The sequence below is a fragment of the Protopterus annectens genome, chromosome 8.part0 (genome assembly GCF_019279795.1).
Source record: "Protopterus annectens isolate FY-2018-M chromosome 8.part0, PAN1.0, whole genome shotgun sequence".
Lineage (NCBI taxonomy): Eukaryota > Metazoa > Chordata > Ceratodontiformes > Protopteridae > Protopterus > Protopterus annectens.
Window position 1 is genome coordinate 800,030,119 of NC_056741.1, and position 26,578 is coordinate 800,056,696.

Sequence of the window (26,578 nt, forward strand, 5' to 3'; positions counted from 1 at the left end):
TGCTACGTCCTTCAATTTTTGACTGAATTATGTTACCATCTGTATCAGAGTACATGGTCACATGCATGCCTTATGTTTATCTGTTGGTTTTCAAAGGTGAGCAGAAATTTCACCATTAAAAAGCAGGACACAGACCATTTACAGGAATTCAAACATTATAAACGTCAGTTACACAATGCAGAGGAACATGATACAGTCTCCATTCATAACCAGGATGATCAGAAAGACACAATCATAATACACTGTAGTGCACGGGGCTTTACCTGCACTCATGTACAACAAATGTTAGAAAAAAAAGCTGTGTAGTAGTACTGTTTTACAGCTTAGACATCCATAACAAGCAAACTGCTGTTGTACAGAGAGCAGCCAATGAAGAAGAGCCTTGGTAAGTCTGTAAAGACTTTAACTGGAATTTAAAAAAAGATGTCTAAATGATGCATTTAATGGCTTCCCCTCACTTGTCTGCTGTGGCAGCTGCACAAGGCTAGTGCTTAGTAGTGCTGGGGTGGTAATTATGTTAAGCACCTTTCTGATGTCAGAAAAGTGCTTAACAAGCCTGTGTGTTTTCTAATTTCAAAGCTTAACAGTGGTATGGACTAGAAAATAATACCCATGGTTAGTGCACACCTAGATATTACATGTGCATGGCTTACAGGGCAACACAGAACAGATACGTTGGCAAGCATGGAAGATAAAGTCAAAGTGTTACTAAAAAGGCATAAGAAGAATGAAAGTAAGGGGGTATAATACATGGTGTATTAGCTGAAGAGAAACATGCTGAATTCTATCCCTCTTCGTGCGCTTTTGCCTGAATATGGTTGCTTTATGTGATGTTTCCTTATAGCTGTTTGTTCACTACATGCTGTGGCAATATGTGTGAGTGAATATTTTGCAACTTTATACTGGCTTTCACATCACAGCATCTTGAAGAAAGAATTAGACTTCTTTTAAAAGTTTTAAATTACCACTCTTTACAAAGTATGATGTGGGGGTGAAAGGGACTTGCTCCCCTGCAAAAAAACAATTTAATGTGCTGACTGTAACTGAACAGAGTTACTTGCCATGTAACTAGGTGTGATTAGGTTATTTGTGTACTTAAGGAAGTACTTTTAATGCAATTAATTTAGAGAATTTGTGTTTCGAGGTGCTTAGTTTAGAGCTATCATGGTCCAGCCACTAAATTCTGATATGTAAAAGTTAAACTCAGAAGTGCTTCATAAAAAAAAGAGGAAGCTTTTCCATGGATGTGGATGAGCAGTGAAAGGGCAGATGACGCAAAAGGAAAGGGGCAGCAAAAAGGCTTTTAAGACACTGAGACTCTACAGGTGACTACAGTTTCAACATCTTCTCAGCAGTGACAACGTTTGAGACAGGGATGTAGAGGCATGGCATGAAGAAAGCAGAAAAGAAGACGACAAATTAGCTGCATGTAAGACAGAATGGAGGGGTGGTAGCAACCTGTATGGAAGTGGAATATTTTATTGAGAGCATGAATCACATCACAGAGTTGTTAGTGTTCACAGCAAAACTTTATCTGGCAGCACTCAAACCTGTTTGGGATAACTAGACAGGATTTAGTTTTGACAAGCAGAATTTTGAGTAAAAAAAATATATATATATATATATATATATATATATATATATATATATATATATATATATATATATATATATATCTATAGGGTCTATATTAGAACACCGAACTTTCAAATTTTCGAGTGTTGTAATATCGACCCGTTTTCAGCAAACATTGAAAATATCGAAGAAACAGAAAACCAAATTTTTTCCTATGGAAAGAATTTGGTTGTCTGTTTCTGTTGCTTCGGTATTTTCAGCGCTGTGGTGGAATGTTACGGGTCAGGTTCAGGTACGTGTGCGATTGTGTGGATGTAAGGGTTAGGGCGGGTTAGGTGAGTTAGGGTTAGGGAGCGGGTCAGGTAAGTGTGCGATTGTGTGGACGTGAGGGTTAGGGCAGGGTAGGTGAGTTAGGGTGCTGGTGAGGTGACTGTGCGATAGTGACGGACCTTAGGGTTAGGGTTTGGGTTAAGGTAAGTGGATAGTTAGTGGTGTATGTATAGTTTAGTGCAGGGTTAGGTGTAAGAGTTTAGGTGTATGTGTGTGGATTGCTGTTTGTTTGGTGTGCTTGTGTTGTGTGTATGTGTTTTGGAACTGCGGGAAAAAATTCACTGTTCTGTATGTTCGATGTTTTAAATTTTCGATTAACAGGGTTCGATATTAGAACACTCAAAATTTTGAAAGTTCGGTGTTCTAATATAGACCATATATATATATATATATATATATATATATATATATATATATATATATATATATATACACACACACACACACACACACACACACACACACACACACACACACACACACACACACACGCACAAATATATATATATGTAGAGAGAGAGAGACTGGAGACATTTGGGAGTTTTTATTTACATGCCAATAGTGCTCACTCAAACATTGTCATTAATAATATGAACAAGATACAAGTTATTAGGTTATCTAGATTAGTCATAGATGACAGTAAATTTGTGACATAAGTAAATAACTTAAGGCAAGTTTTTATGTTAAGGGGCTACTAGTAAGACATGTTTAACTAGCTTTTACAACAGGTAAAAGAAGAGCCACTGATTCCTGTACAGTTTTAAAAGGTAATGAGGTAAGTCAAGGAGAGATACGCAATGTGGTATCTGGTAATCATAATACACTGAGACATGGTCATGCTGTGGTGTTGGATTACAGGTCAGATACAAATAATTTTAAAGACATCATAAAAGCTAACTGGAAAATTTTACAAGGAAACAGATTAATTTCAAGTAGTAGGCACTGAGCCATTGTTTTCATAAAGGAGGAACCGCAACACACAAATTTTATTGAAAAAGTCTGAAGAATGTCAGTGTTTCACCTCCAACAAACCGAAAGATACCTATAAATTTGGTATCTGCTCCCAGTGTAGATATATGAATATGGAACTCAGTGTCATGATATTCCATTAAGACATCAGTTTCTCATGTATACTGAGATATACTTGTAATTCAGCAGGGGTTATTTATTTAGCAGCTTTTGACAGCTGTAAGACATTCTATTTAATGAGAATGTCTCTCACAAGTTCTTACATAGAGTGAATGAACAATGTTATGCAACAAATAAAAAAGATAACAGAAATACATATGTCCAGGTTTAAGAAATTTGATTTTTAGATCATGAGCTGAGGTTACAGGTTGCCATAATGGTTAAGATGTTTAACTCACAGACGCAACGTACTTTGATTCTCACTTTTGGGATAACTAGAGTAGGCTTAAAATGGCCCACAAGCTCAGGTAGCCTAGTAACATATACCTATGAACCTATGTTTCATTAAATGCAAAGGGAGGGGACTTAGAATCTGTTCTAGACAAAAAAGAAGTATGTTTAAATGACATCATCAGTATATAAGGTGCTTTAAAACTGAAGACTCTTTAAGAATTGTGATTAATTACATCTTCCGTTAAGGTTCATTTGTAGTTAGTATGTATCATATGGGTTTAAAAATGTTTTAAATGTTGCGGCGATCGCAGAGGGATCATGCAGAAGTTCTCTTGATCATTTGAATGAAAGCACTAAATGAATCTTGAAACAGCGTTGTATTATTGATTTTTGTAATACTTGTACCCCTCACAAAAATGTATTAAACTGATTAGTTCAATCTTTAGCACATTATTTAAATTAAACTAAAATGCAGAGAAGGGATGATAAAAGAACTCAAAAACAAGCTTTTGAAACAAGCAGACTGCTGGTCAGAGTCACCTTGTAATGTCACATCATCTGCATTTATCAGCTTTGCTGGCCAGCCACATCTGAACCATTTGTTCTTGTAATTTAATTACTGGTAATTAACAGTAGTGAGCCCAGAGCTGAACCCTAATGCACATCCATCACCCCCCCACTGGGTCCCCTGTTTGAGTACAAACGCTGCCACTACTTGGGTCAGTATCTCTTTGTACAAATTCTGCACTAACTCTATCAATGTTTCTGGGACACTGAACCATCATAAGACTGCCCAAATTAGTTTTCTTGGAACCTTGTCATATGCTTTCTCCAAGTCTAGGAAAGCCCAGTTGGATTCTTTCCTCATCCATAGCTTTTCCTCTATTATTTGTCTCATTGTAGACATTATATGCAGCATCCTGATCTGAATTGGAACTGCTCATCTCCCGTCTTACTTTCTACTACTCTGGGTATTTGGTTATCAATGACCCTCTTCAGTACTTTCATGTAATGAAACAGGAGTTTGATACCTCTAAACTGCCCACATTTGTGAATGTCCCCTTTGTTCTTGTACACTAGCATTAGAATGTGTATGGTCTAATAATCAGGGACACACCTTTCTCTCCATACTGCTAAGAGTATCTCCAAGAGTCATTAACCCAACATCTTGAGCATGTCTGCTGTGACATTACCTGAGACCACTGCTTTCCCTGAATTCACTTTTAAGTGCCGTATTAAATAATGCAGTACAGCTTTGTGGGGTGCTTCTGTGGGGTTTCCGTAATTCAGAAGCTGCTGGAATTACTCCTTCCATCTGGTCTTTGATGTCCTGTGGGCTGGTGAGCAGGTTGTTGCCGACATCTCATATGAATGGCATCCGATGGCCATTCTGTCTTTGCCTTACAACCTGACAGAGTTTCATTTTGCCACCTGCTGAGTCACTTCCCAGAAGTTGCTACAGTGCCTCTGGTGTATTTTTCTTTGCTATTGTGACAATCCTCTTAGCCTCTCTGTTAGACAATTACTATTCCTTTTTAGCCAGGTCTGTCATTTCTATCTCCCACTTTTTTTCTGCACTCCTTTCTTTTGATGACTTCCTGGAGTTCTGCATTCCACCATCACCTTTCCTTATGTACCTTATTTCCATACCTACTCTGCCACATATCTGTTTTATAGTTTTCACACACCTTGTTTTGAGATGCTGCCATCCTTTTTCATGTCCACCTATTTCCTCTTCTTCCTGAGGTGCTAGAGCCCTGGGTAGCTCTCTGAACCCTTGTGCTTTCACTTGTGCTTTCACTCCAGTTAACTTTCAGGTCTTCAGCCTAGTCTCCAGTGTAGCTTGCAGCTGATTGTGGCCCCTAGCTGTTTATTCTATAGGTCAACTATTTCACTAGGGATGACTTTGCAATCTCTGATTTTACCCTAATGCCCTTTCCTTACTAGGAAGAAGTCTACCCGGGTGTTATGTTGACCACTCTTGTATGTGATCTTGTGAATGTCTCTCTTGCTGAACCATGTGTTGCCCACCATCAACCCATTTGGTAACATTGCTTTAATATTTCCCAACAACTACCACATTTCCCCTTCAACAAACTAATACCAAAATTCAATTCAGTAGAGCTTCTTATTCCTTTCCTGAAAAATAAACAAATATAAATAATTATGTATTACTGTCCTTTGCATTCCTCCTGACAAGAATATAGCTACACTGGAATATATCCCACATTGGATATCCATAACTATTCCACAAGAAAAATTACTACTAGGTGATATAAATATCAATTGGTTGGACATAACCTCTAACTCTCCTACATCTAGCATGAATGTATACAGTTTCACACAACTAATTAACAGCTCCACACATGACAGCAAGACATCAAATTCTTTATTAGACTGCATCCTAGTATCAGACCCTCGTAAATTCACTACCACAGGTACAATGTCAGACACTCTTGGTGACAATCTCCCATTACATACAATGAAACATCTCACACATTAAGTTAAACAGCATGTTTATAAAACAGCAAGCAAACTGTCCAAGTTTAATGCAGAAATATTCATTATTACCCTATCATCTACTAACTAGAACACCCTAAAAAATCCTCCCCTTAGATAATTCTGGAAATGAATTCAACAAAACTTTCCTAAATATCCTAAATAGTCTTACACCTCCTAGAAGGAAGAGACTAAACAACAAACAATGCAATTTGGCTATCCAAAAAGAGTTGAGTGCTAATTTAAGATAGGCACAAAGCATGTAAAGAATGGCAAACGTAAAATATCTCAATATCTCAAAAACTTCAGAATGCTCTGCAACACTACTAAAAAGCAAATAAATGAAGGCAAAAACAATGAGGTAACAATTTTCAGAACAGCAGTAAACACTACCCTAAAAAATTCTAGTCAGCCACTAAAGAAATCTTACATCCCGGCCAAAAATTTACCCTAACCCCTCTCCCAATAACTCACCACTCGAAACTGCAATAGAAATCAACTCTTTTCATAGATAGTACAGCATCCCTAAACAAGAATTCCCAAGCTTCTAATACCAACCCTGTCCAACAGTCACATGCTACCACATCCACTTTCACCTTCAAATTCATGTCCAAATCCTATACAAAACTACTCTTAAATTCAAACCATGCTCACCTTCAGGCGATGACCTTCCAAGTGAGTACCTTAAAATAGCAATTAACAGCATTGCCTACCCTATCTCAATCCTTATAAATAGGTCAATAAAGGAATCCCACACTCCCTCTCTCTGGAACAAACCACACATTATCCCCCTACACAAAGGAGGAAATTCAACAGTCATTACTAACTTTAGGCCTATAACAATGTTAATCCCTCCTCCAAAATACTTGAAAAATGTATTCAAAAGCAAATACTAAACTATCTCCTGCAGGAAGATCTCCTATCCTGTACACAACACAGATTTTGTCCCTCCCATAGTACTAACACTGCACTTCTAACCTTTACAGATTCTGTCAATAATGCTAGAGATGATTGCAAACTAGTCTCCTCCTCCTTATTTCTAAACTTGTCTTAAAGCTTCAACAAAGTTTGTTACAGCAAACTTATTCTTCAAATGTCTTTAACAGGTCTATCTCAGCCCACCTTTATGGTTCAAAAGCTACCTGTTCAACAGGTATCGGTCACTAAAATGGCATTCCACTCTCTCTCCATAACTCCCAGTCAATAACAGTGTACCTCAAGGCTCTGTCCTTCATCCTCTCATCTTTAACATTTTCACTAACACCCTCCATACACATACAGGCCTTACAAATACAATATGCAGATGACACCACACTCATATATACGAATACTATAAGCATATGACTCCACACTCATATATGCAAACACAATACATAGAAGACACCACATTCATATATACAAATACGATATGCAGATGAAACCACCCTCATATATACAAATACAGTATGCAGATGACTCCACACTCATATGCACATCTGACAACCTGGCACATGTCCAAAAAAATTACTCAGGAAGCATTAACAGCCACTGAAATACTGCTTTGTAACTCACAACTCATGCCCAGTCCTCCTAAAAAACAAACTACTTTTTTCTCTAAATCCCCTCTCTCACGAAAAACAAAATTTAAAATCCTCTCTTAATAATACTGCCACTGAAGTCACTTCTCATACAAATTATTAGGGATGACAGTGGATAATAATCTTAAATTTGACCTGCATATAAAATATTGCATTAAAACATCACCAAAAACTACATATGCTTTACAGAGTCAAAACTTTCTCTCTAATGCAAATAAAGCTACCATTTGTCACTATTTACCTCTTCCCCTCACTACTTTATGGCATTTCCATCCTTACTAACCTCCAGGCATCACAAAAATCAAAACTTAAAACATACTAGAATAAAATGGCTAAATTTGCAGCAAATAGCCCTTTCAGGACCCACCACTATATATCACTAAAAAGCCTAAATTGATTAGACCTGCCCCCATCAACTAACATGCATACAGCTTCTTACCATCTGTAAAATTATCCAGCATCCATCTGTTTGTCCAGTACTAAACACCATTCCACACAGCAATGTTCCCAATCGATCATTACAATCTAATGATGAAAAACTCCTCTCTGTCCACAAACCTATACAATCTGCTGGGCATGATCTGTACTCATATCATGTTGCGAAGGTCTAGAAGTCCTTACCTGTATCCATTAGGTCAATACCCTCCCTCCAGTCCTTTAAAACCATTCTGAAAGACTTTCTAGCCAAAATCTGTCTTTCTTCCTTCCTGTTCATCCCAAGGATAAACTATATCCCTAAATATGAAAAGTACCTATTCATAACTTACACCAATTTACTGCTCCTTCTTCACTCTTTCTTGCTTCAATCCATTTTTCTACCTCAGGTCTATATTATAATAGCGAAAATCCCTTTAAGCGAACACAAAACCACCAACACGTACTGCACGAAATGTGAATATGCCGAACGTACTAAACCGCAAAATACAAAACGTCGAATCCCCATAGTCGGCCAACTCCATCTCCCACTACATACTGCCTACACAAACAAAATAAATAAACCACATAGATACACTAACCAAAACCCTACTTCTAATCCTAAAGTAAAGCACCAAAACCCTACGTCTAACCCTACACTAAACCTTACATACATTAATATCTATGCACTTACCTTAACCCGCACCCTAACCCTAAGGTCCGTAACTATCGCACACTTACCCTACAGCAATATACTTAAACAAAACAAATAATCCACACACATACATTTAACAAAACCCTAATTCTAACCCTACACTAAACCTTACATACATTACCTATCTATGCACTTACCTTAACCCGCACCCTAACCCTAAGGTCCATAACTATCTCACACTTACCCTACAGCGATATACCAAAACAAAACAAATAATCCACACACATACATTTAACAAAACCCTAATTCTAACCCTACACTAAACCTTACATATATTACCTCTCTATGCACTTAACTTAACCCGCATCCTAACCCTAAGGTCCATAACTACCACACACTTACCTTACGGAGCTGTACCGCAGACGGGCCAACCATGACACTTCGACTTTTTGAATTTCGCGGTTTAGTACGTTCGACAAAATCGCGGTTCGCTCAATATGTGTCGGTGTTTTCACGTTCGCTTAAAAGGATTTTCGCTATTATAATATAGACCCCTCTACCTCGACTCCCTTCTAAATATGACATAACCCTGTTTTTTCCTCTCATTTCATATTGCAATTCCTGTTTGTATTACACTAACTTACCTTTAATTTCTTTATAAACTGTCTAAATTTTCTCTAAATATTTAAATCATTGTAAGACAAGATCAAGAAAAATTTGGAGAAAATTTATATAAAGATATTCAGCATAGCAGAAACCTTTTTTAGAGATATATAATTTGTGGAGGGAGTAAAGACATACAGATTGATACATTGTGTGTAGATTTTAAAATTTATTCTCACCACAACCGATTAGAGAAATATTTACAAAATTCTATGCAAAACAGTTGGCTCCACAAATGGAGTGATAATTTATCCAACTGACATCCAGGTAACCTCAGATACTGGAATAAAATCAGATTATATTGAAAAATAATTGCGCAAACTGGATCCAAACAAAGGACAGGGAGGAGACGAATAATGACCTGAAAACATTTCAGCAAGAACTTACAGTACCATTATATCTTATTCACTAGGTCATATAAATATGGGGAGATTCCTCAAGGCTGGAGACATGTGCTTATTAAACCTGTCTTTAAGGGAAAGGGGAGTAGGACAAACCCAGAGTCATACAGACCCTTAAGTCTACTTTCATGTTGTGGAAAAATAATGGAGAGGGTAATATTGGATAAGTTATTGTCAGAATTGGCTAGGTTGTGACTTGAAACCATATATTAGCATGCATATGTTGAAAATAGATCTATAACCACCTGTAACATGATATTCTATAACAGTTATGAATGAAACATTGTGCTGTGATGTAATTTTTATAGATTTAACGTCAGCATTTGACAGAGTCATACACAAAACACTGATCAATAAATTAGAACAACTAGGTATCAATGTACTCTTGATAAGACAGATAGCTGCATGGCTTACAAATAGGACATGGCAGGTATCATACAGCAATTGGACAGGTGAAATTCTTGGTTACAGTCAGGGTGTCCAACAGGGCTCTGTCCTAGGCCCTTACTTGTTTATATTGTAGCTTTCTGACCTAACTTTTTCATCTGAGATGTTCTACAGTCTATATGCAGATGACCTGAAATTGGTTAAACTGCTTACATGTGTTACAGATAAGGCATGTCTGCAAAATAACTTGACTAAATTGATCATTTGGGCACAGGAGAATAATATGCTGATAAACACATCAAAAACTACATATATGTGATTTGGGAGATATAAATTGAAAGGCGAATATGTAATACAGCATACAGTGATTGAAACTGTATATTCATTTAAGGACCTGGCTATATGTGTAGATCCAGCTTTGAGTTTTTCTAATCATATCAGCCACTTGGGTAATTAGTTACAGAACTACAGGTTGCATAAAAAGATTTACAAAGTCAAAGAAATCAGAAAGGATGAAGTCATTGTTAGTTGCATTAGAATCAAAGCTGAGTATGAAATAATATAGAAACCTTATAAGAAAACAAGCATGAGTAAACTGGAAAGAGTATAGCAGAAATATACCCAGGACATCTATGGATGTGAAAATGTAAGTTATTATGAAAGACTAAAATATCTGAGCAGTGTATCTGTGTCTCTTACAGATATTTAAGAGCAGATCTTATTCAGGTATATAGGGCATTTAGCGAAAACTACCTATTGGAATGTTTTGGGTTATCATAAAGTGAGAGAGCAGCTGATGCATGTAACAAACTACCAAATTACATTAAAGGAGAACAACACCCACACACTCAAAAAAACATGTCTATTTCATCACGGTTGGGTGTTTCCTACATTTTAACACCACTCTGGGACTATTTACAAGATTTAAATATTTTTATACATAATTTCTGAGTCTGACCACATGGGGTCTGGCATCTTGAATTAATTCTGATTATTTAGTCTGACTCTAGGAATCCCACAATGCAGCGTTTGTCTGTAAAAAAAATACATCACACAGGTTCCTTTCTTCCTAAAGCTCCTATCACTGCATTGATTTTACATGCATACACTGCTGTCTTTCAGTCAGTTTTAAGTAATATTTCATGCCATTCAATGACTACTTAAAGCACAAACAGTGCAAATACCACAGAACAGACTATCAAAGTGCTTTCTACTGCTGCTTCTTTTTAGAATGCCTAAACTGTAGTCTTTCGTGAAGCCTGAACTGTACTACTTTGACTCATCTCCCATCCCCACTTCACACCTAACTTCCATAGCTGTCAAAGTGCTAAGGGTAATTTGAGCTGTTACCACCTGTGATTGACAGCTCACAGCAGGAGACTTGACTCATGTACTGTTTCCTTGTTCTGGCCTTTACTTAAGGACCAGGGAGCTGTGACATCACAGCATGGGTGGATTTTTAGGACAGTCATGGTGATGTCAGTTTGGGGAGGTAATCGGCCAGAAAACTATCTGTATTCAGTGGCCTTGATGACATCAATGAATTTGAGACTGCAGCAAGCTTTTCCAGCGTGGGATAAAAGTTTTTTGAAAGTGAAACCACCACAGTACATTAAGTTACTGTTCTAGTTGTGAGAGACAGTTGATTTAAAATCTCTTAAATGCTGTATTATTATTTATTCATAACTGGACAGTAAACAAAGAGAGAAAGGACAGAGAAGTTGAGTATTTAATAATAGAATCCTGTTGTTGTCTTTTAAAGAACAGCCTGGACACTTTTTATGGGAACAAATATTTTGGTATATCAGCAGGCTAGAAGGGCATTAATGCCCATGCTTGAAATATTTGTATGCATGTATGTATGCATACAAGTTGCATCTGTTCTTAATCAATGTTTTCACATTATGTCTAATTTGGTTGCTGTGTCTTTCGGCTTTTACCAGTTAGGGGTCGCCACTGCGGAACTCCGGTCCGCTAATGATTGGCAGTTGATTTTTATATGCTGAGTTGCCAGCCCTAATGCACAACCTTCAACGAAGGTATGCCCATTCACGCATGTCTCCACACAGAAGACACTCTAGCTGAGAGTCGAACCGGTCAGCATCTTACTGTGAGGCGACAACGTATAATTATTTAAATTGAGATGTTTTTGTATTATTTTTGAATATTGTAAAATTGTTGTTCTTAAAATGTTTTTGTAATACTTTGGTGCTTTTCTCCCCAGGCCTCCACTGAAAATGAGCTTCTACCTAGCATGACTTTCCCAGTAATCAAATGGCAATAAAATAAATAAATAAATACACTTCCAGACAGAAGTCTAAAGTGGCCTGTCTGTCTTTATTCCTGTTGCCCCACCCATGTAGTCACAGTCAGTCTTCATAACTTGTTCATGTCTCCCATTATCACCACCAGCTGAAGTTGTTCTTCAAATCCTGCCTCAATGCACTATTTTCATATCACAGGCCTGCTATGGGATATATGCTAAAATTATGAATGGTGCCCTGTCTTTACACTGGAGAAAAACAGTAAAGCAGGATCGAACAAGAAGGAAAAATAGGTGGCTGAAAGAAAGGGGTGAGGGGTTTAGACAGTACTGTGCTTCTGAAGATGACATTAACAAATGTGGCTATGAAGGACCATGATAGGCAAATAACCACGTTTCAAGTTTAGTTTTCTTTTGTAGTGCAAAAGCCAGAATACAAATCACAAAGGAAAATAAAAAATAAAAAAAAATCAACTTATACTTCAGCAGAGGCAGAATCACTTAGTTTGGAATTACCATCACAATCATCTAAAACAAAATTAATTCTTACCTGATCTGAAAGATTTTATTAGCTAAAACCATACTAAAGCATGCAAACACCAGCTCGGGAAACAGACGGGTAGCATCTGGAATCTGAATCAGAGCAACAGTCCATGTGTGCAACTAAAACTTTAATGTGGTAATCTCTGGCACTGGGACTTTGCTTTAAGCTTACCTCATTAGTAGCATTAACTTTAATAAAAGAACACCAAAAGAATTTCCTGGCTTGAAAGCTGTGACATCTGTCAGGCTGCATTCAAAACCCAGCTGGACCTACAAAACCGGGTCAGTAGGCATTAAGATTTTCAATGTATTGTCTTGCATGTTTTACTTTATATGGCTAGCAGTTTACGTGTATCACACCAGCAATGAAGAAGCTTAAATTGTAGTTGTGTCTCTAGTTTCTTAGATTATTTATGAAAGTGTCCTGTCATTGTTGCCTCTAATTAAATAACAAGCCTACTAATTGTGACAAGAGGACCATTATCAAATTGGCAAGCACACCTGGTTTCAAAATCTGAAAAAATAAATTGCTTTTCAAGCTTTATAAGGCACTGTGGACAAGGTACTCTCATTAGGTATTAACATAAACAATTTCATTTCTGTACTTCATATTGAAAAAGTGTACAGTTCAGACCAACTACATAAAAGGATCAAGTCAAAGACATGAAGAACATTTCTAGTAATGTTGACAATTAATTCATCATTCACTGAATGTACTTGAACCTACAGCATTAATTGAATTACATTTTGCATAATAGCAGCATGTGGAGACCTTTTTGTTGAAACTGGTCAAAATGTCAATTTGCTTAACTAATGGTAACCCACTAAGTCACTAGTTGAAATGCACTATTGTTATTAACATGACTGTGAAACCATACCTCTCAGGAAAAGGTTCCACACAACAAAGATTCAGTATGTGATCAGGTATGTCATCACTTGCCAGGTATATCTGGTTATGCAAGGGATTCTGCTTTGTGGACAAACCCAAAATGCACACAAGGTAGACGCAGACAGAGTGAACTCTTATACTGGTTAACCTACAGAGGAGGTTTAGAAAAAGTTCACAAAACCTTGGACTGACCAGAGTCCTCCTGTATAGTTATAAACTTGTGATGGCCTAGATTTCTACAAGTAAGGCATGAGCTTCATGTAGCAGAATATAAAACGGTTAGTCACTGTTGCAATTATACAGGCATACCTAAACGGAAAGTAACTCACAGAGGAAGAATACCCCTATAAATCCTACATACATGTGTACAATAAAACTTTCTGCTAAGACATGTCTAACAGAAATCAAATAAAGCTGTAACTCAAACCCTCGTGAAACAAAAGGCCACACAATGACTGCATTTCCTTTTAAAATCCTCAAGCAGTTATTTTGCTTCAGCTGGTAATTTAGACAGTTTTTATGCTTCTCTGATTTCGTTCCATGATTTCCTTCTAATTGAACAAACCTCGGGTATGATGACGTGTCCTTTTTCCTACACTTATGTATGAGTCCATTACCTAAAATGGTATCCTTAAACAAATGCCATAATATTTTATCATCTGGAATGAAGGTAGCAGTGATAAGAAAAGTGTGGCACAGATCTGATGACTACAATGGAGAAAGGATAGTGTCCTTCTGGATTCCACTAATAATGCTTAGGATAATGAAAATGTGCAGCTGAAATGAAGTATTCTGTCACTGACCACAACACCACCAGCGGCATCAGTATCAAGAGCTGGATTAGAGCAGAAAACAATGGCCATGTGGCTTGGCATCTGAAGGCATAGTGGAAAGTTCAGGAGGTAATTAACTCCCTACCCAATGGGGCAGTATCCTCTTCAATGCATATAAGGCACTAGAAAAACAGAACATGATTCTGGCATCTCAGAAAAGTACAACTTGGTGTAGACACTCCCACACAGACAGAAACGAAGGATCCCTGCCTTTCCCTCAGGAGATACCTCAACCTCTTCTCTATGCAATGCTGAAGTTAAAATGAAGTTAAACAATTTTTCTGTATCTTAACCATTTATTGGGCAAATGTCCTTGATGAGAGGTGATGATCCTCAGTATTAGAAAATTCTCATGCTGATGTTTGGTAAATTAGAGAAGGAATCTGGACCTATAAGTCCACAGGTAAAATCTAAACAGCAGAGACTTTAATAAAAAAAATGCAAATTTTGCACTTCCTTCTGACATTTTTCAGTAGCCTGATTATTTATTTGTTGGAGTACATTGTTCTATATAATGTCCCAATGAATAAACACTAGGCAAAATCATGTTTCCTCTCAGGATATGCAACTCTTTGTACAAGCTACAAATAAAGTCTACTTTCAGATACACCACAAAAAGAAGTCACTCAAAAAGTTAAAACCACAGAAAAGAAAGGAGACAATACCCTACGGGTCCAAATAGTCATCAAGGGTACAGAAAATTAACACATGAATGCCACTGTCACGTAGGCAAATCTGAGGTTTTAGTGAGGAAAGTGTCAGACAGTTTCTGACACAAAGCAATCCTGGAGCAGAGTCCTTCATGAATTTCTGCTCTTCCATAAAGTATCATTGGCCAATATGCATTCAGGATCTCACAAAGTAGACTCCTGCTGCAGGTACATAAACACAGGATTTGCTAGTTAATGAAGGTCACTCTGCCCACCAAATCTGCATCTATACATGTCCACTAGATAAGTTGTTCATCACAGTTAAATAAAAGCTTGCAGTTTTACATTCCTCATTAGAACTGCTTTATTTCTGTTCCATGTTGTTTCCTGAATTTCCAACAGTTTTTGAACATATCAGTTCCTCAAAAGATATCCAAAAATGCAGTCATTCTATATGGAAAAATTACAACAGCCCAGCACAGTCACCAATTTTCAGGTCATTGCACCTTGTTCTTGCACCATGAGTTATATTATAAGTTTTTCACTTCATGTTATATGGATGACATCAACACGCCTAGACCTTTTTCTGAAAGATACAGAAGGCTGGCAAAGAAGAGGAAATCATTAAAAGAATCAATCTCTGTTTCTTAGACAAACGTATGAACCAAGATTTCTTTATTTACTGCAAATCACCCTTTCAAGATGTTGCAGTGAAGTACAAACAGATACTAAGGAAAAGAGAATGTTGCAGAATCTACTAGTATACTTCACTAAATCATAAAACCCTGAGACCCAAATCATGAAACTGAAATTTCCCAAAGTATAAAATCCTGAATAAAATGCTTTAAAAATAAAATGAAAGCTCACAACTAGTCCAGACCTTGTTGTGGTAGTGGGAGGTCTTTCTGCTTATCAGTGAGAGTGGTAAGCATTAGAGCAGCCTATCTGTCACAAGAGGAGTGGTTTCCAGCTCTGAAATGAACCTTATTGGCCGTTTTAGGCTGCTTTCTATACCTTTCAACTTTCTGAGTTAAAAACCTGTGCTTGCGGGGGTTTGCATTTGTTTTAGCTCGGCGGATCCTGTTTGGGCATCCTGCAGACTACTACAGCACCAAAAACGAGAAGGAGAGACTTTTTTGGTGATCTAAGTACCTTTTTGACTTTCTCTTAGCTGTTTTAGCTTAATTGCATTTTAAAAAGTTGTTTTTACTGTGGTTCTGTTGTATTTCTGCTGCAAATTGTTTTTACTGTGTGTGCACTTCATTTATTTGCTTAAAAGTTAAACTTTAAACTGCATTTAATACTGTAGACATCACACTCAAGCATGACAGCCTTTTCTGTGCATTTCTACTGTTTAAATTGTTTTTTGCTGCTTAATTTCTTAAAAAAAACAAACAAAAAAAATACTATTTGTACTGCTCGTTTCCCACCCTTTCCTATACTAGAATAGTCCGAATCCCAGATCTGCTGGTTTTAGGACTTTAGTCTGTGCTTCTGAGTGGCCCTGACCTTGTTGTGGTAGTGGGAGGTCTTTCTAATTATCAGTGAGAGTGGTAAGCATTAGAGCAGCCTATCTGTCGCAAGAGGAGTGGTTTCCAGCTCTGAAATTAGCCTTAATGGCCGTATTGGGCTAATTTCTATCCCTTTCAACTTTCTGAGTTGAAAACCTGTGTTTGCGTGGGTTTGCACAAGTTTGCACATCTCGCAGCGCTGCATAGCTAGGGTTAAACTATTCCTAGCGCTATAAAGTCTGCTCTTCACTTTTTCCCTTAGAACTAGCCAGATTCTTAATTTTAGCACTTGTATCTGCTTTTTTATGCTCAGCACTGGTTTAGAACTATTGTAGGTGCTAAATAAACTGCAGTTTACTACAGCACTCAACCTTCCTCATTACTTAGAGGTTAACAGTTTTTGTGGTTATCTTCCTCTCAGTTGCTTAGAGGAAACCAGCTCCATTACTTACTTCCCTCACTTGTCTAGAAGAAAACAGTGATTACCCAGGCATGTCCAAGGGACAGCTCCCTGTGTTCACTCCTGTCTACCTGATGAATCTGGGCATCTTGGGGCAATGTAGCAATTGCCTCATGTACACTGACAACACTCTCCTCCTACCACTCAACACTACAGCCTGTGAGCGATGCATTTATCTAGCCCAAGTGGAAGCAAAGCTCTCTCAACCCAAGACTGAACGTGTCAGTCAAGAGAAGAAGGTAAACACTTGCACCACACCACACTCATCACATAGACCCACTAAACCTACACCACCAAAACCTACACATAGATACACAAAAACATTCATGGAGGCTCTCAATAATAATCTACCTAAACAACAGAGACCTCCAAAGCAGAAACGCAAGCAACCTCCACCCCTCAACACAACCCAAAAGACACATAACCAATGGACTCAGTGTGCCACTCAACCACAGCCTATAAGGCAAAACAACGTACCCAACACATTAGTCATAGGTGACTCTAAAGTCAGGCACACTGATGTTCCACTCACCAGACTAGACAAGGAGAAGGTTACTGTCAGTTGCCTGTCAGGAGCCAGGATCCACCACATAACCCATGAACTCAGGTCACTCCACAACAAGTACAAATATGACTCAGTCATTGTCCATGTTGGTGTGAATGACCTGAGATGTACCTCCCTGGACTACATGAAAAGAGACATGGAAGAGCTCTCCGACCTTGTAATCCAGGCAGGTATGACCCTAGCCCTGCATAGCATTCTACCTTTGCCCAGAAAGATACCACAGTACAAGGACAAAATGACTGACTTCAACAATTGGCTAAGCTTCTGGTGTCATTCTAAGGGGATCCAGTATCTGTCTGCCTGGGACAACATGGTTGACAAGGCCACAATGCTTTGCCAGAGATGGCCTGCAACTGTCACCTCTGGGATTCCAGATACTGGCTAAGGCTCTTGCTGCCCCTATAGTGCCTTTTTTAGGCAAGGTCCAAATGACAAACCACCACTGTACCAGATACAGGCAAACTAAAACTGAAGATAATGCTACTCAATGCTAAAAGTCTAAACCTCAAAATGCACTCACTCTAACCACTCTTCAAAATGGAGAACATTGATATCTGTGCTGTGATTGAAATCTGGTTCAAGGTTCCAGAGAGCACCCCTGCATTACCAGGCTATAACTCATACCATACCTTTCGACCAACTAACCAGGTCCGGAACACCAAAGGCGGAGGTGTGTCCATATTCATCAAGGATATCCACACCTCCAGGCTAGTTGCCCAACATAATGCATCCAAAATTATCCATGTGCAACTAACTCTGGACAAAACTGCAATCCAGATTGCAGCTTGCTACAGATCCCCCACCATGCCCCAGGACTCCCACTCCTCTTTTCTTGATATACTGGAAAAATTAGGGTCCAGCCAAACACCCTAATAATGGGTGATTTTAACTACCCCACCATTAACTGGGAAAACTACTCATGTACCAACTCCTTCACTCAATGTTTTCTAGAATTCATAAACTCCAATGCCCTGGATAAAATTATCCACACCCCCACCAGGGCCAACAATATCCTAGATCTAGTCATTACCAACATGAGTGACCGGTGTTCTACACCTGAAGTCAACTCCTCGTTGATCAGATCCGACCATAAGCTAAAAACCATAGATATCCACATCCTGTCCCCACCTCCCATTAAGGAAACCACTGTAAAAAATTTCTCCAAAGCCAACTTCATGCTTCTTAAGACAAACGTGGCAAACTTCATGACACCCCTGCAGATGGGCACTGCAGCTACAACTGCAGAATCCTACATAAATGCACTCTATAAGCAATTACACAAGTGCATGTATCGTGCTATCCCTAACAGAACCAAGATGCTATCCAAAAAAAGGGAAGCCAATCTGGTGGTCCCCCACTACAAATAAATACTATAACAGAAGGAAGAAACTGTTGCAGAAGAGAGTAAAATCTCATGAGTGGAAGAGCTCCCTGGTCAGCCTCAGTAAGAAACTGAGATCCCTCAAAATCCTCCAAAGCTAGCTATGAAAACAGAATTGCCTCTGATTCTAAGGACAACCACAAAGCATTCTATAGCTGTCAAGAATTTCAATGGCAACACCGAGGTCTGCTCTGAGCTACAGCACAATGGCACGAAAATTACTGAACCAACTGATATCGTCAACATCCTGGCTGATAGGTTCAGTGCTAACTTTACCCCCCTCTCACCCCCTAAAGGCACCATATCTATTCCAGAAGAATGCAGAGGCCCTGAAATCACAGCTGCACAGGTAAAAACTGCACTTTCCAAAGCCAAGAACACAGCTTCCATGGGACCAGACAACATCCCAGGCTTCGTACTACATGAACTTCAGAACAAACTGGTCGCCCACCTAAGCACCATGTACAAACATAGCCTCACATCGGGCTTTGTGCCCACTGAATGGCGCACAACAACAATTATACCACTCCACAAAGGGGGAGCCACCACAGACCCCGGGAACTATCGCCCTATTAGCCTGACGAGCCTGGTCTGCAAGGCCATGGAAAGCATTGTCATGGAACTCATTAGCAAAGACACAGGTAACCTTCAAACCCTGGACCCCACCCAGTTTGGGTTTGTGAAAGGCAGATCATGCCTCCTGAACCTGATTGACTTCTTTGAAACAGTCACCAAAGCCGTAGACGAGGGAAAGGCAGTTCCTACAGCCTATCTTGACCTCACCAAGGCTTCCGACACCATCCCCATTCTGGAATTATAGATAAACTCACTAAACTAGGTATAAATCCATAACTCACAAGGTGGGTTGCCAACTGGCTCACTGACAAAACACACATTGTAAAAGCTGCAGACTCCAAATCGGACTTCAAACCAGTGACAAGTGGCGTACCACAGGGTTCAGTCCTGGGTTCTCTCCTGTTTGGTATCTACTTCTCTGAAGTAAGGGCTAACACAGAGGGCCTCTGGCTGATGACTTTCACAGATGACTGCAAACTAGGTGGCATAGTAGAGTCCCCAAACAACGTGGACATCCTACACAAGGGCCTCACTGACAAAGATGCCTGGTGTCAAAGCCATGGCCTCAAGCTAAATGCCAAAAAGTATACTGCCATCCCCTTTGGTAAAAACTCTGTTCCCATAAACTACCACATAGGCGGCAGTCCTCTTAACGCTGAAGGTGTGATAAGAGACATTGGGACTCAGGTGGACAGTAATATCTCCTTTGATAATCACATCACCACAGTACTCAAAAAATCCTTCTACATGGTACACCTCATCATGAAAGGGTTCTCATCCAGGAAAAAAAAAGATCATTGTTCCCCTCTACTCGGCACTCACTAGATCCATTTTTGAGTACAATGCCCCTTTTGGAATGTACCTCACAAGACATCTGCAACAGCTGGAGAGGCCACAGAGGATTATGGGTCTCAAACAGTTTTCCTATGCTGACTGTCTCAAAAAACTCCAGCTTTACTCCGTAGCATGTCGCCTACTCTGAGGTGATCTCTGCCTAACATACAAAGCTATGTCAAACCCAGAGCTGCTGGACATGTTACACCTAAAGAAATCCCAATCCTTCTGGGTACATGCTCTAGGGATCTAAACCTTGTCACCACAATAAATAGAACATGTTGGAGGGATAGATTCCTGTTCCAGAGACTTCCCATAATCTGGAACAAGCTACCCATCTATGTCAAGCAAAGTTCCTCATTAGCACTCTTCAAGAAAAATCTTGATGAATGGATGGAAATTAGGAAATTCACCCCGGGGATCACTCCTGTGGCCCTGCTCAACTGTGGCACAGGAACATAACTTTCTTGGATGGCAAAAGCCAGGGAACCTTGTTAGCTAGGCTTGCATAGGCCCTAGGGCCGATAGCATAGTACCGACCTATGAATCTCTAACGCTGCTTCAGTAGTGACAGTGTCACTACTGCAAGCATCAATCACTATTTTTATGCAGGAGGTATGTCCTAACCTGCCTCCCCCATACACCTCCTAATTATCAATTCTCATTCTGATGTCACACAAGACTATACATTAATCCAGTACTAAGTCTCAGATGGATCAGATCACTGCACTAATCTCTAAATATCAGCATTGAGAAAGACTAAGTAGCAGGAGTGTGGGAAGGGGACACAGCCCTCCAGATAGGGGTGGAAGGGGGCTTCCCAGATATATAATCTTACATACACTATATTGTTCAGGCTCAAATTAAGGATCCACTACATCATCTCAAAACATCTGTGCTCACATCTCAATTGTTTAGCTGTAATGGAAAGGTCAAGTGTACAGATCCTCATAATACATGTACTTGAACTTGTCATGTTAAAAGGAAATGACACATTAAAAAGGTATTCTGTGCATGGGATCAAGTTCCTCTGCACTCAGCCTTACTTTATTTTTCTCATTACAAGTTTATTGATGATTAAAGAAAGAGCAATCACCCTCAAGTTCAGCATATTTTCAGTTTCATGATTGTGTGACTCAGTGTTACCTGGAGATATTTCAGTTCTCCTAGTTGTCACAGTCCATATACCAAACAACAGGATGGTATAATGTCGTACTGTCCTCGCTGCATCTTTTGGTTTAGTCAAGTCTGTGCTTGCTTTATGCGGTGACGATCTGTTTATCTCATTTACATTTACATTATGTTACTGCTTCATCTTTGATGACCTCCCCTTGAAGTTTGTTAAGACTTTTTCTATAAATACATTTTTCAGTGGAACCCATTTTATTAGCTCAACAAGAGTCTTCAAGGATGTGCAATTATCGTCAATTTACCACACTTTCTCCGTATTTGTTCAAAAGCTTTGCTACAAGGCCCTTGTGCCTAACAGCACACTTGAGGCATATAATTACTCACATTTGCTCAAGGTGTGAGTACTGACCCATAATTATACACCCAGCATCTTTCTGCAGACTTAACATTGAGAATACATTATCTTGGTAATGTTTAGTCAGCTTCTAAAACATTATTTATAAATGCTGCAAAATGTTCCTGTTTTCCGATTTAAAGGCATAGCAAAACCATACATAAAGATATCCTAGCAACACAGAGTTCTCAGGCAATTACATGCCACACTACATTCACAGAGCTGTTTCCCCTTCACTGTCACATATGTACACGTTTTTCTTCTGTAGATGCAACAGATGGTAATCTTTACAACTGCTGCACAGAGCTGAACACTTTCAGGTTGTCAGGTGTGGGGCTACTGGCAGACTTGTATCCTTTCCCCAAAGCTCTTAACCTGTACTGCCATCCTTTTTCTGACGGTATTGTAATTAACTGTGAGCTTCAGCAAAACTAGTTTGCTGATTTACACTTACCATAATTTTATTTCCAAGATATGGATTAGAGTATATTGTGTGTGTGTGTGTGGGGGGGGGGGGGTCCTCCCTTTATTACATACTCTTAATTCCAGGTCTGTGAAAATCCTGAGCAAAGTGCAAGTCAGCAAAGTGTTGTTGATAATTCATCCAGTCAAAAGTCTTAAAAAATGATGGCTTTAACCAAAGCAATTTCAGCAGACATTTACCAACCAGACCAATCTTCCTGGGGCACTCTGGAAAAAAAAAGTGTGTGTAATGGACATAGTGGCTTAATAAATCAATAATTAGAAAAGGGGACAGTGAATAACTTTAATAAGAGCCACTGGTAAAGTGCCTTTACTGTTTGACTAGGAGATAAAAGAGCTTTGTCAGGTTCTATATCCAGTTGTGACTATGAATTTAATTCTTCATACTGGGACATACATAGCCAAAATAGATGGAATTGTGTACACGGGTACACATTAATTTGTTTCTTAAATGCAGAATGATCACAGCACTTAAAGACCAGATTAAAATATGGGTATCCACTGAGACAGCATGACAAATGCACATTTCTACTAAGGTGTTATGTAAATGGAGTACTAAAAACAGCATTATTGCACTGTGAATGCTGAAAAGAGTATTAATAGTCAAAGTTTCAACAGCTATAACTCTAACAATGCATAAATCTGAATCCATAAATTCTTCTCTGACTCATGTCATACCACTTCTCAGTGTCTTACTAGGAGTTAGTTAGCCTAGTTCATGAAAATGGTACATAAGTGAATGTACTGTATGTGTGTGTGTGTGTGTGTGTGTGTGTGTGTGTGTGTGTGTGTCTGTGTTTATGTCTCTTGCATTCCTTACCATGCTCTCGTGCAACTGTTGGTATATCTCGTGCGGATGGTGAAACACAACGAATCTCTCCTTGTTGAATTACTGCTTCTCCTTCAGTGATGTTCTCAAAGGTGCATATAATACCAGCTGTCAGATCTGGAACATTCCTAGCACGCAGCGTTAACTGCAAAATAAAAAAGAAAAGTTACCTAAAAAGTTCTCTGGATCCACCAGCATAAGCTGGCCCCACCCCTTTCTCAGTGCAGCAGCTGATACATGCGCCAGTCTAACCAGTTAAATAAGCAAGGTGAATAAAGGCCTCCTGTCTTTACCAGAGGAGTGCAGTCTCACTAGCTGTTTTCCCTCCTCCCCACCAAATAACTAGCTGCATCCAGCTGTCTGTATCTGTTGAGGGGAAAAAAAATAATATATATATATATATATATTTATAAAGAGAAAGAGATTGTAAATACTCCTTTTATTTAAGCACTGATGTTTATTAACTTGTTAGGTGGAGTGATGCATTAAGGATGCATTTCAGAAATGACCCAGGCATACAGTAGAAAGTTTTACAGACCAGACAAATTATAACAGGAGCATGTATTACCAGTGCAAATAAATGAGACAATGGGTATTGTATATACATTTTTCTTACAAGGAAACAAAATGTATCACCTGTTCTGTAACACAGACCAGTATCAGTATATTAACGTAACATGCTATAAGATGCTGGGCAATGCATTACAGAATTATGTTATAAGAAATACGCAAAGACAACATTTTGCTTTGTTTTATTTTATGTTTCATATTCTTTCACACTTCCTCTAATTCAGCTATCAATTCCTTTTGAGCAATCTGTGATCCAATAAATCAGCCTGTGTCTCATTCCTAGGCAGGATTACCTAACCTTTTCCCTGAACAGGGCATAGCCTGCTGCTACCTGCTGTAAGATTAGTCCAAGTCATCTGACAGAGCTTCTTGTTAGCATTTATTTATTTACTTACTTGAGCTTCTTGTTAAAATTTATTTATTTATTTATTTATGTACTTACATTTGGTCAGCCGCGGTGGTGCAGCGGTAGCGTTGTTGCCTCACAGCAAGAGGTTCTCCTGTTCGATTCTCGGCTGGAGTGCCTTGTGTGTGGAGTCTGCATGTCCTCCCCGTGGTTGAGTGATGTTCGAAAGACATGCTTAAATGGGAGTGCCTTCGCTGAAGGTTGGGAGATGGGCTGGCAACTCGGCACCATAAAAATCTACTGCCAATCATTAGCAGACTGGAGTTCTGCTGTGGCGACCCCTAACCAGGAAAAGCCGAAAAGACAAACAAGCAACTTACTTACATTTGGTAACTGGGTAGTGTCTGACTGGGCTATGAACAAGCCCATTTTCAGTGGAGACCTGGGGAGAAAAGCTCCCAAAAAAGTAGGTTTACAATATTTATACTAAGATATGCTAGTTACAGTATTAAAAAGATTACTATGAAAGTTTATGTAATAATAAATACAGTGTAAAAACAAGTTAATACAAGATGAAAAGTCAGACATGATATAATCAACAGCAACAAGAGAAATCAAACAATATTTAGTTACACAGGTAGAAAAAACATGGTAGGCAGGAGGTGTGTATGCTTAGCCAGGAGTAGTACAGGAGCATAGACAGTGATTGGAGAAATAATTTGTGAGTAGTTGGTTGACGCTATGGGTATTAGGTATAGATAGCAAATGCTGGGGATGGGAATTCCAGGTTTTGGCTATGGAGTAGCTGTATAAAGAATCACCATAGGTGTTGCGGATTTTGATGACTTTGAGAAAGTTATTATCAGCACACCTGAGTGAAGTAAGGTTGGAATAGGGTTGTATGAGGTTAGATAAGGCTGGGCAATAGTCGAGGTTATGAATAATGGAGTAAGCAACTATTAGTTGGTTTAGGGCTAGTAAGTTTGGGAGTTCGATCCAGTTTAGTTTTTGGAGGGCTATACAATGGTGACATCTATGGGGAAGGTCTGTGGCAAATTTGGCGATTTTATTATAGCAAGCTTCTAGGCTATTTAGATTAGATTTATGAAGGTTTGTGTAGATTTGTGAAAATAAAGGGTGGAAAGTAGGTGAGTTCTGGCAGTAGCAATTCTAGCATGGTTAGAAAGATATGGTTTTGCCCTATAGAGAGCACCTAATTTTTGTGTGGACTTTTTTGATTGTTAAAGTGATATGTCTGTCAAATTTTAGGTTACAGTCTAGAGTAACACCAAGGAGTTTAGTATATTTGACAGGTTCAATTTTTGTACCATCAGAGATGAAGATAGAGAGATGCTTTTGTTGTTTTTTATTTGAGGGACTAGAACATATAAGTTTGGTCTTGTTTGGGTTTAGAATCAGTTGGTGGTCTGAGAGGTATTTTTCGATATTATTAAGAGCAGTCTGAGACTTTACTTGGATTTCATTTATGGAGGGGGCAGAACAAATAAGGGAAGCATCATCAGCATATTGTATGACAGAGGCAGGTGATGCTGCAGTATAGAGATCATCGGTAAAGATAGAGAAGTGGGCATACGATAGAACCTTGTGGGACGTCAACAGTGATGGGCAAAAGGGGTGATAGTTTATGTTCCCATAAGGTGGCTTATTTACGGCTGGAGAGGTAGCTGTGGAACCACTGAAGTGCACTGGAGCTGAAATTCAGAGAGGCAAGTTTGTTTAGGAGTATTTGATGGTATACAGTGTCAAAAGCTTTTGACATATGGAAGAAGGTGGCAGAGACAATGTGGTTATTGTTTTTGACTGGTTTACAGTATTGGTGAAATGTAATAGGGCAGTGTTAGTACTATGTTTGGGACAGAAGCCTTGCTGAGTAGAAGACAGAAGGTTATGTGTTAGAAGGTGGTCTAGAGTCTGTTTATGGAGGCATTTTTCAACAATTTTGGCAAGTGGAGATAGTATAGCTATGGGCCTCCTTTGTGAAGGGGTATGACATGATATATTTTCCAAAGCAGGGGGGCATACTGTTCAGAGATAAAGGGGTTAATAAGAAAAGATATAGAACAGGAGATAGATTTAGCAGCAAGTTTAAGAAATTCACAGGTAACTAATCTATTGCAGGAGTACATGGTTTTATTTTGGTTAGGAGGTTTTGTATATAATTAGTTGGGATTGGTTTAAGAGAGAAAGAAGGAGTACTGGGGTCAGAGGGTGGAGGTGGTAAGGAAAGTGTGGAATTGACATTCTTATTTAGTAATGAGGTGATGGAGGTGATAAAGTGGGTATTGAATTGTGTAGCTATACAGTCAGTAGTGCTATTAGTTGCTTGGGGTGGAATGGTAGAGCATCCTATATTTAGGAGGAGGTTTATTGATTGCCAGAATTTTTGAGGGTTGTTTTGGAATTTTTGTTGACATGATTAAAAATAAGTTTTTTGTC

General features: G+C 38.9%; 1 protein-coding gene across 1 annotated transcript in view; it reads right to left on the reverse strand.

Moving 5' to 3' along the window:
* PLXNA3 (plexin A3) overlaps window positions 1–26,578 on the reverse strand; it is a 1,436,523-nt gene that overhangs the window by 683,257 nt on the left and 726,688 nt on the right. The window contains exon 7 of the mRNA XM_044080266.1: window positions 23,197–23,350. Within this exon, the coding sequence (XP_043936201.1) occupies window positions 23,197–23,350 (154 nt within the window). The remainder of the gene's footprint in view (window positions 1–23,196; window positions 23,351–26,578) is intronic.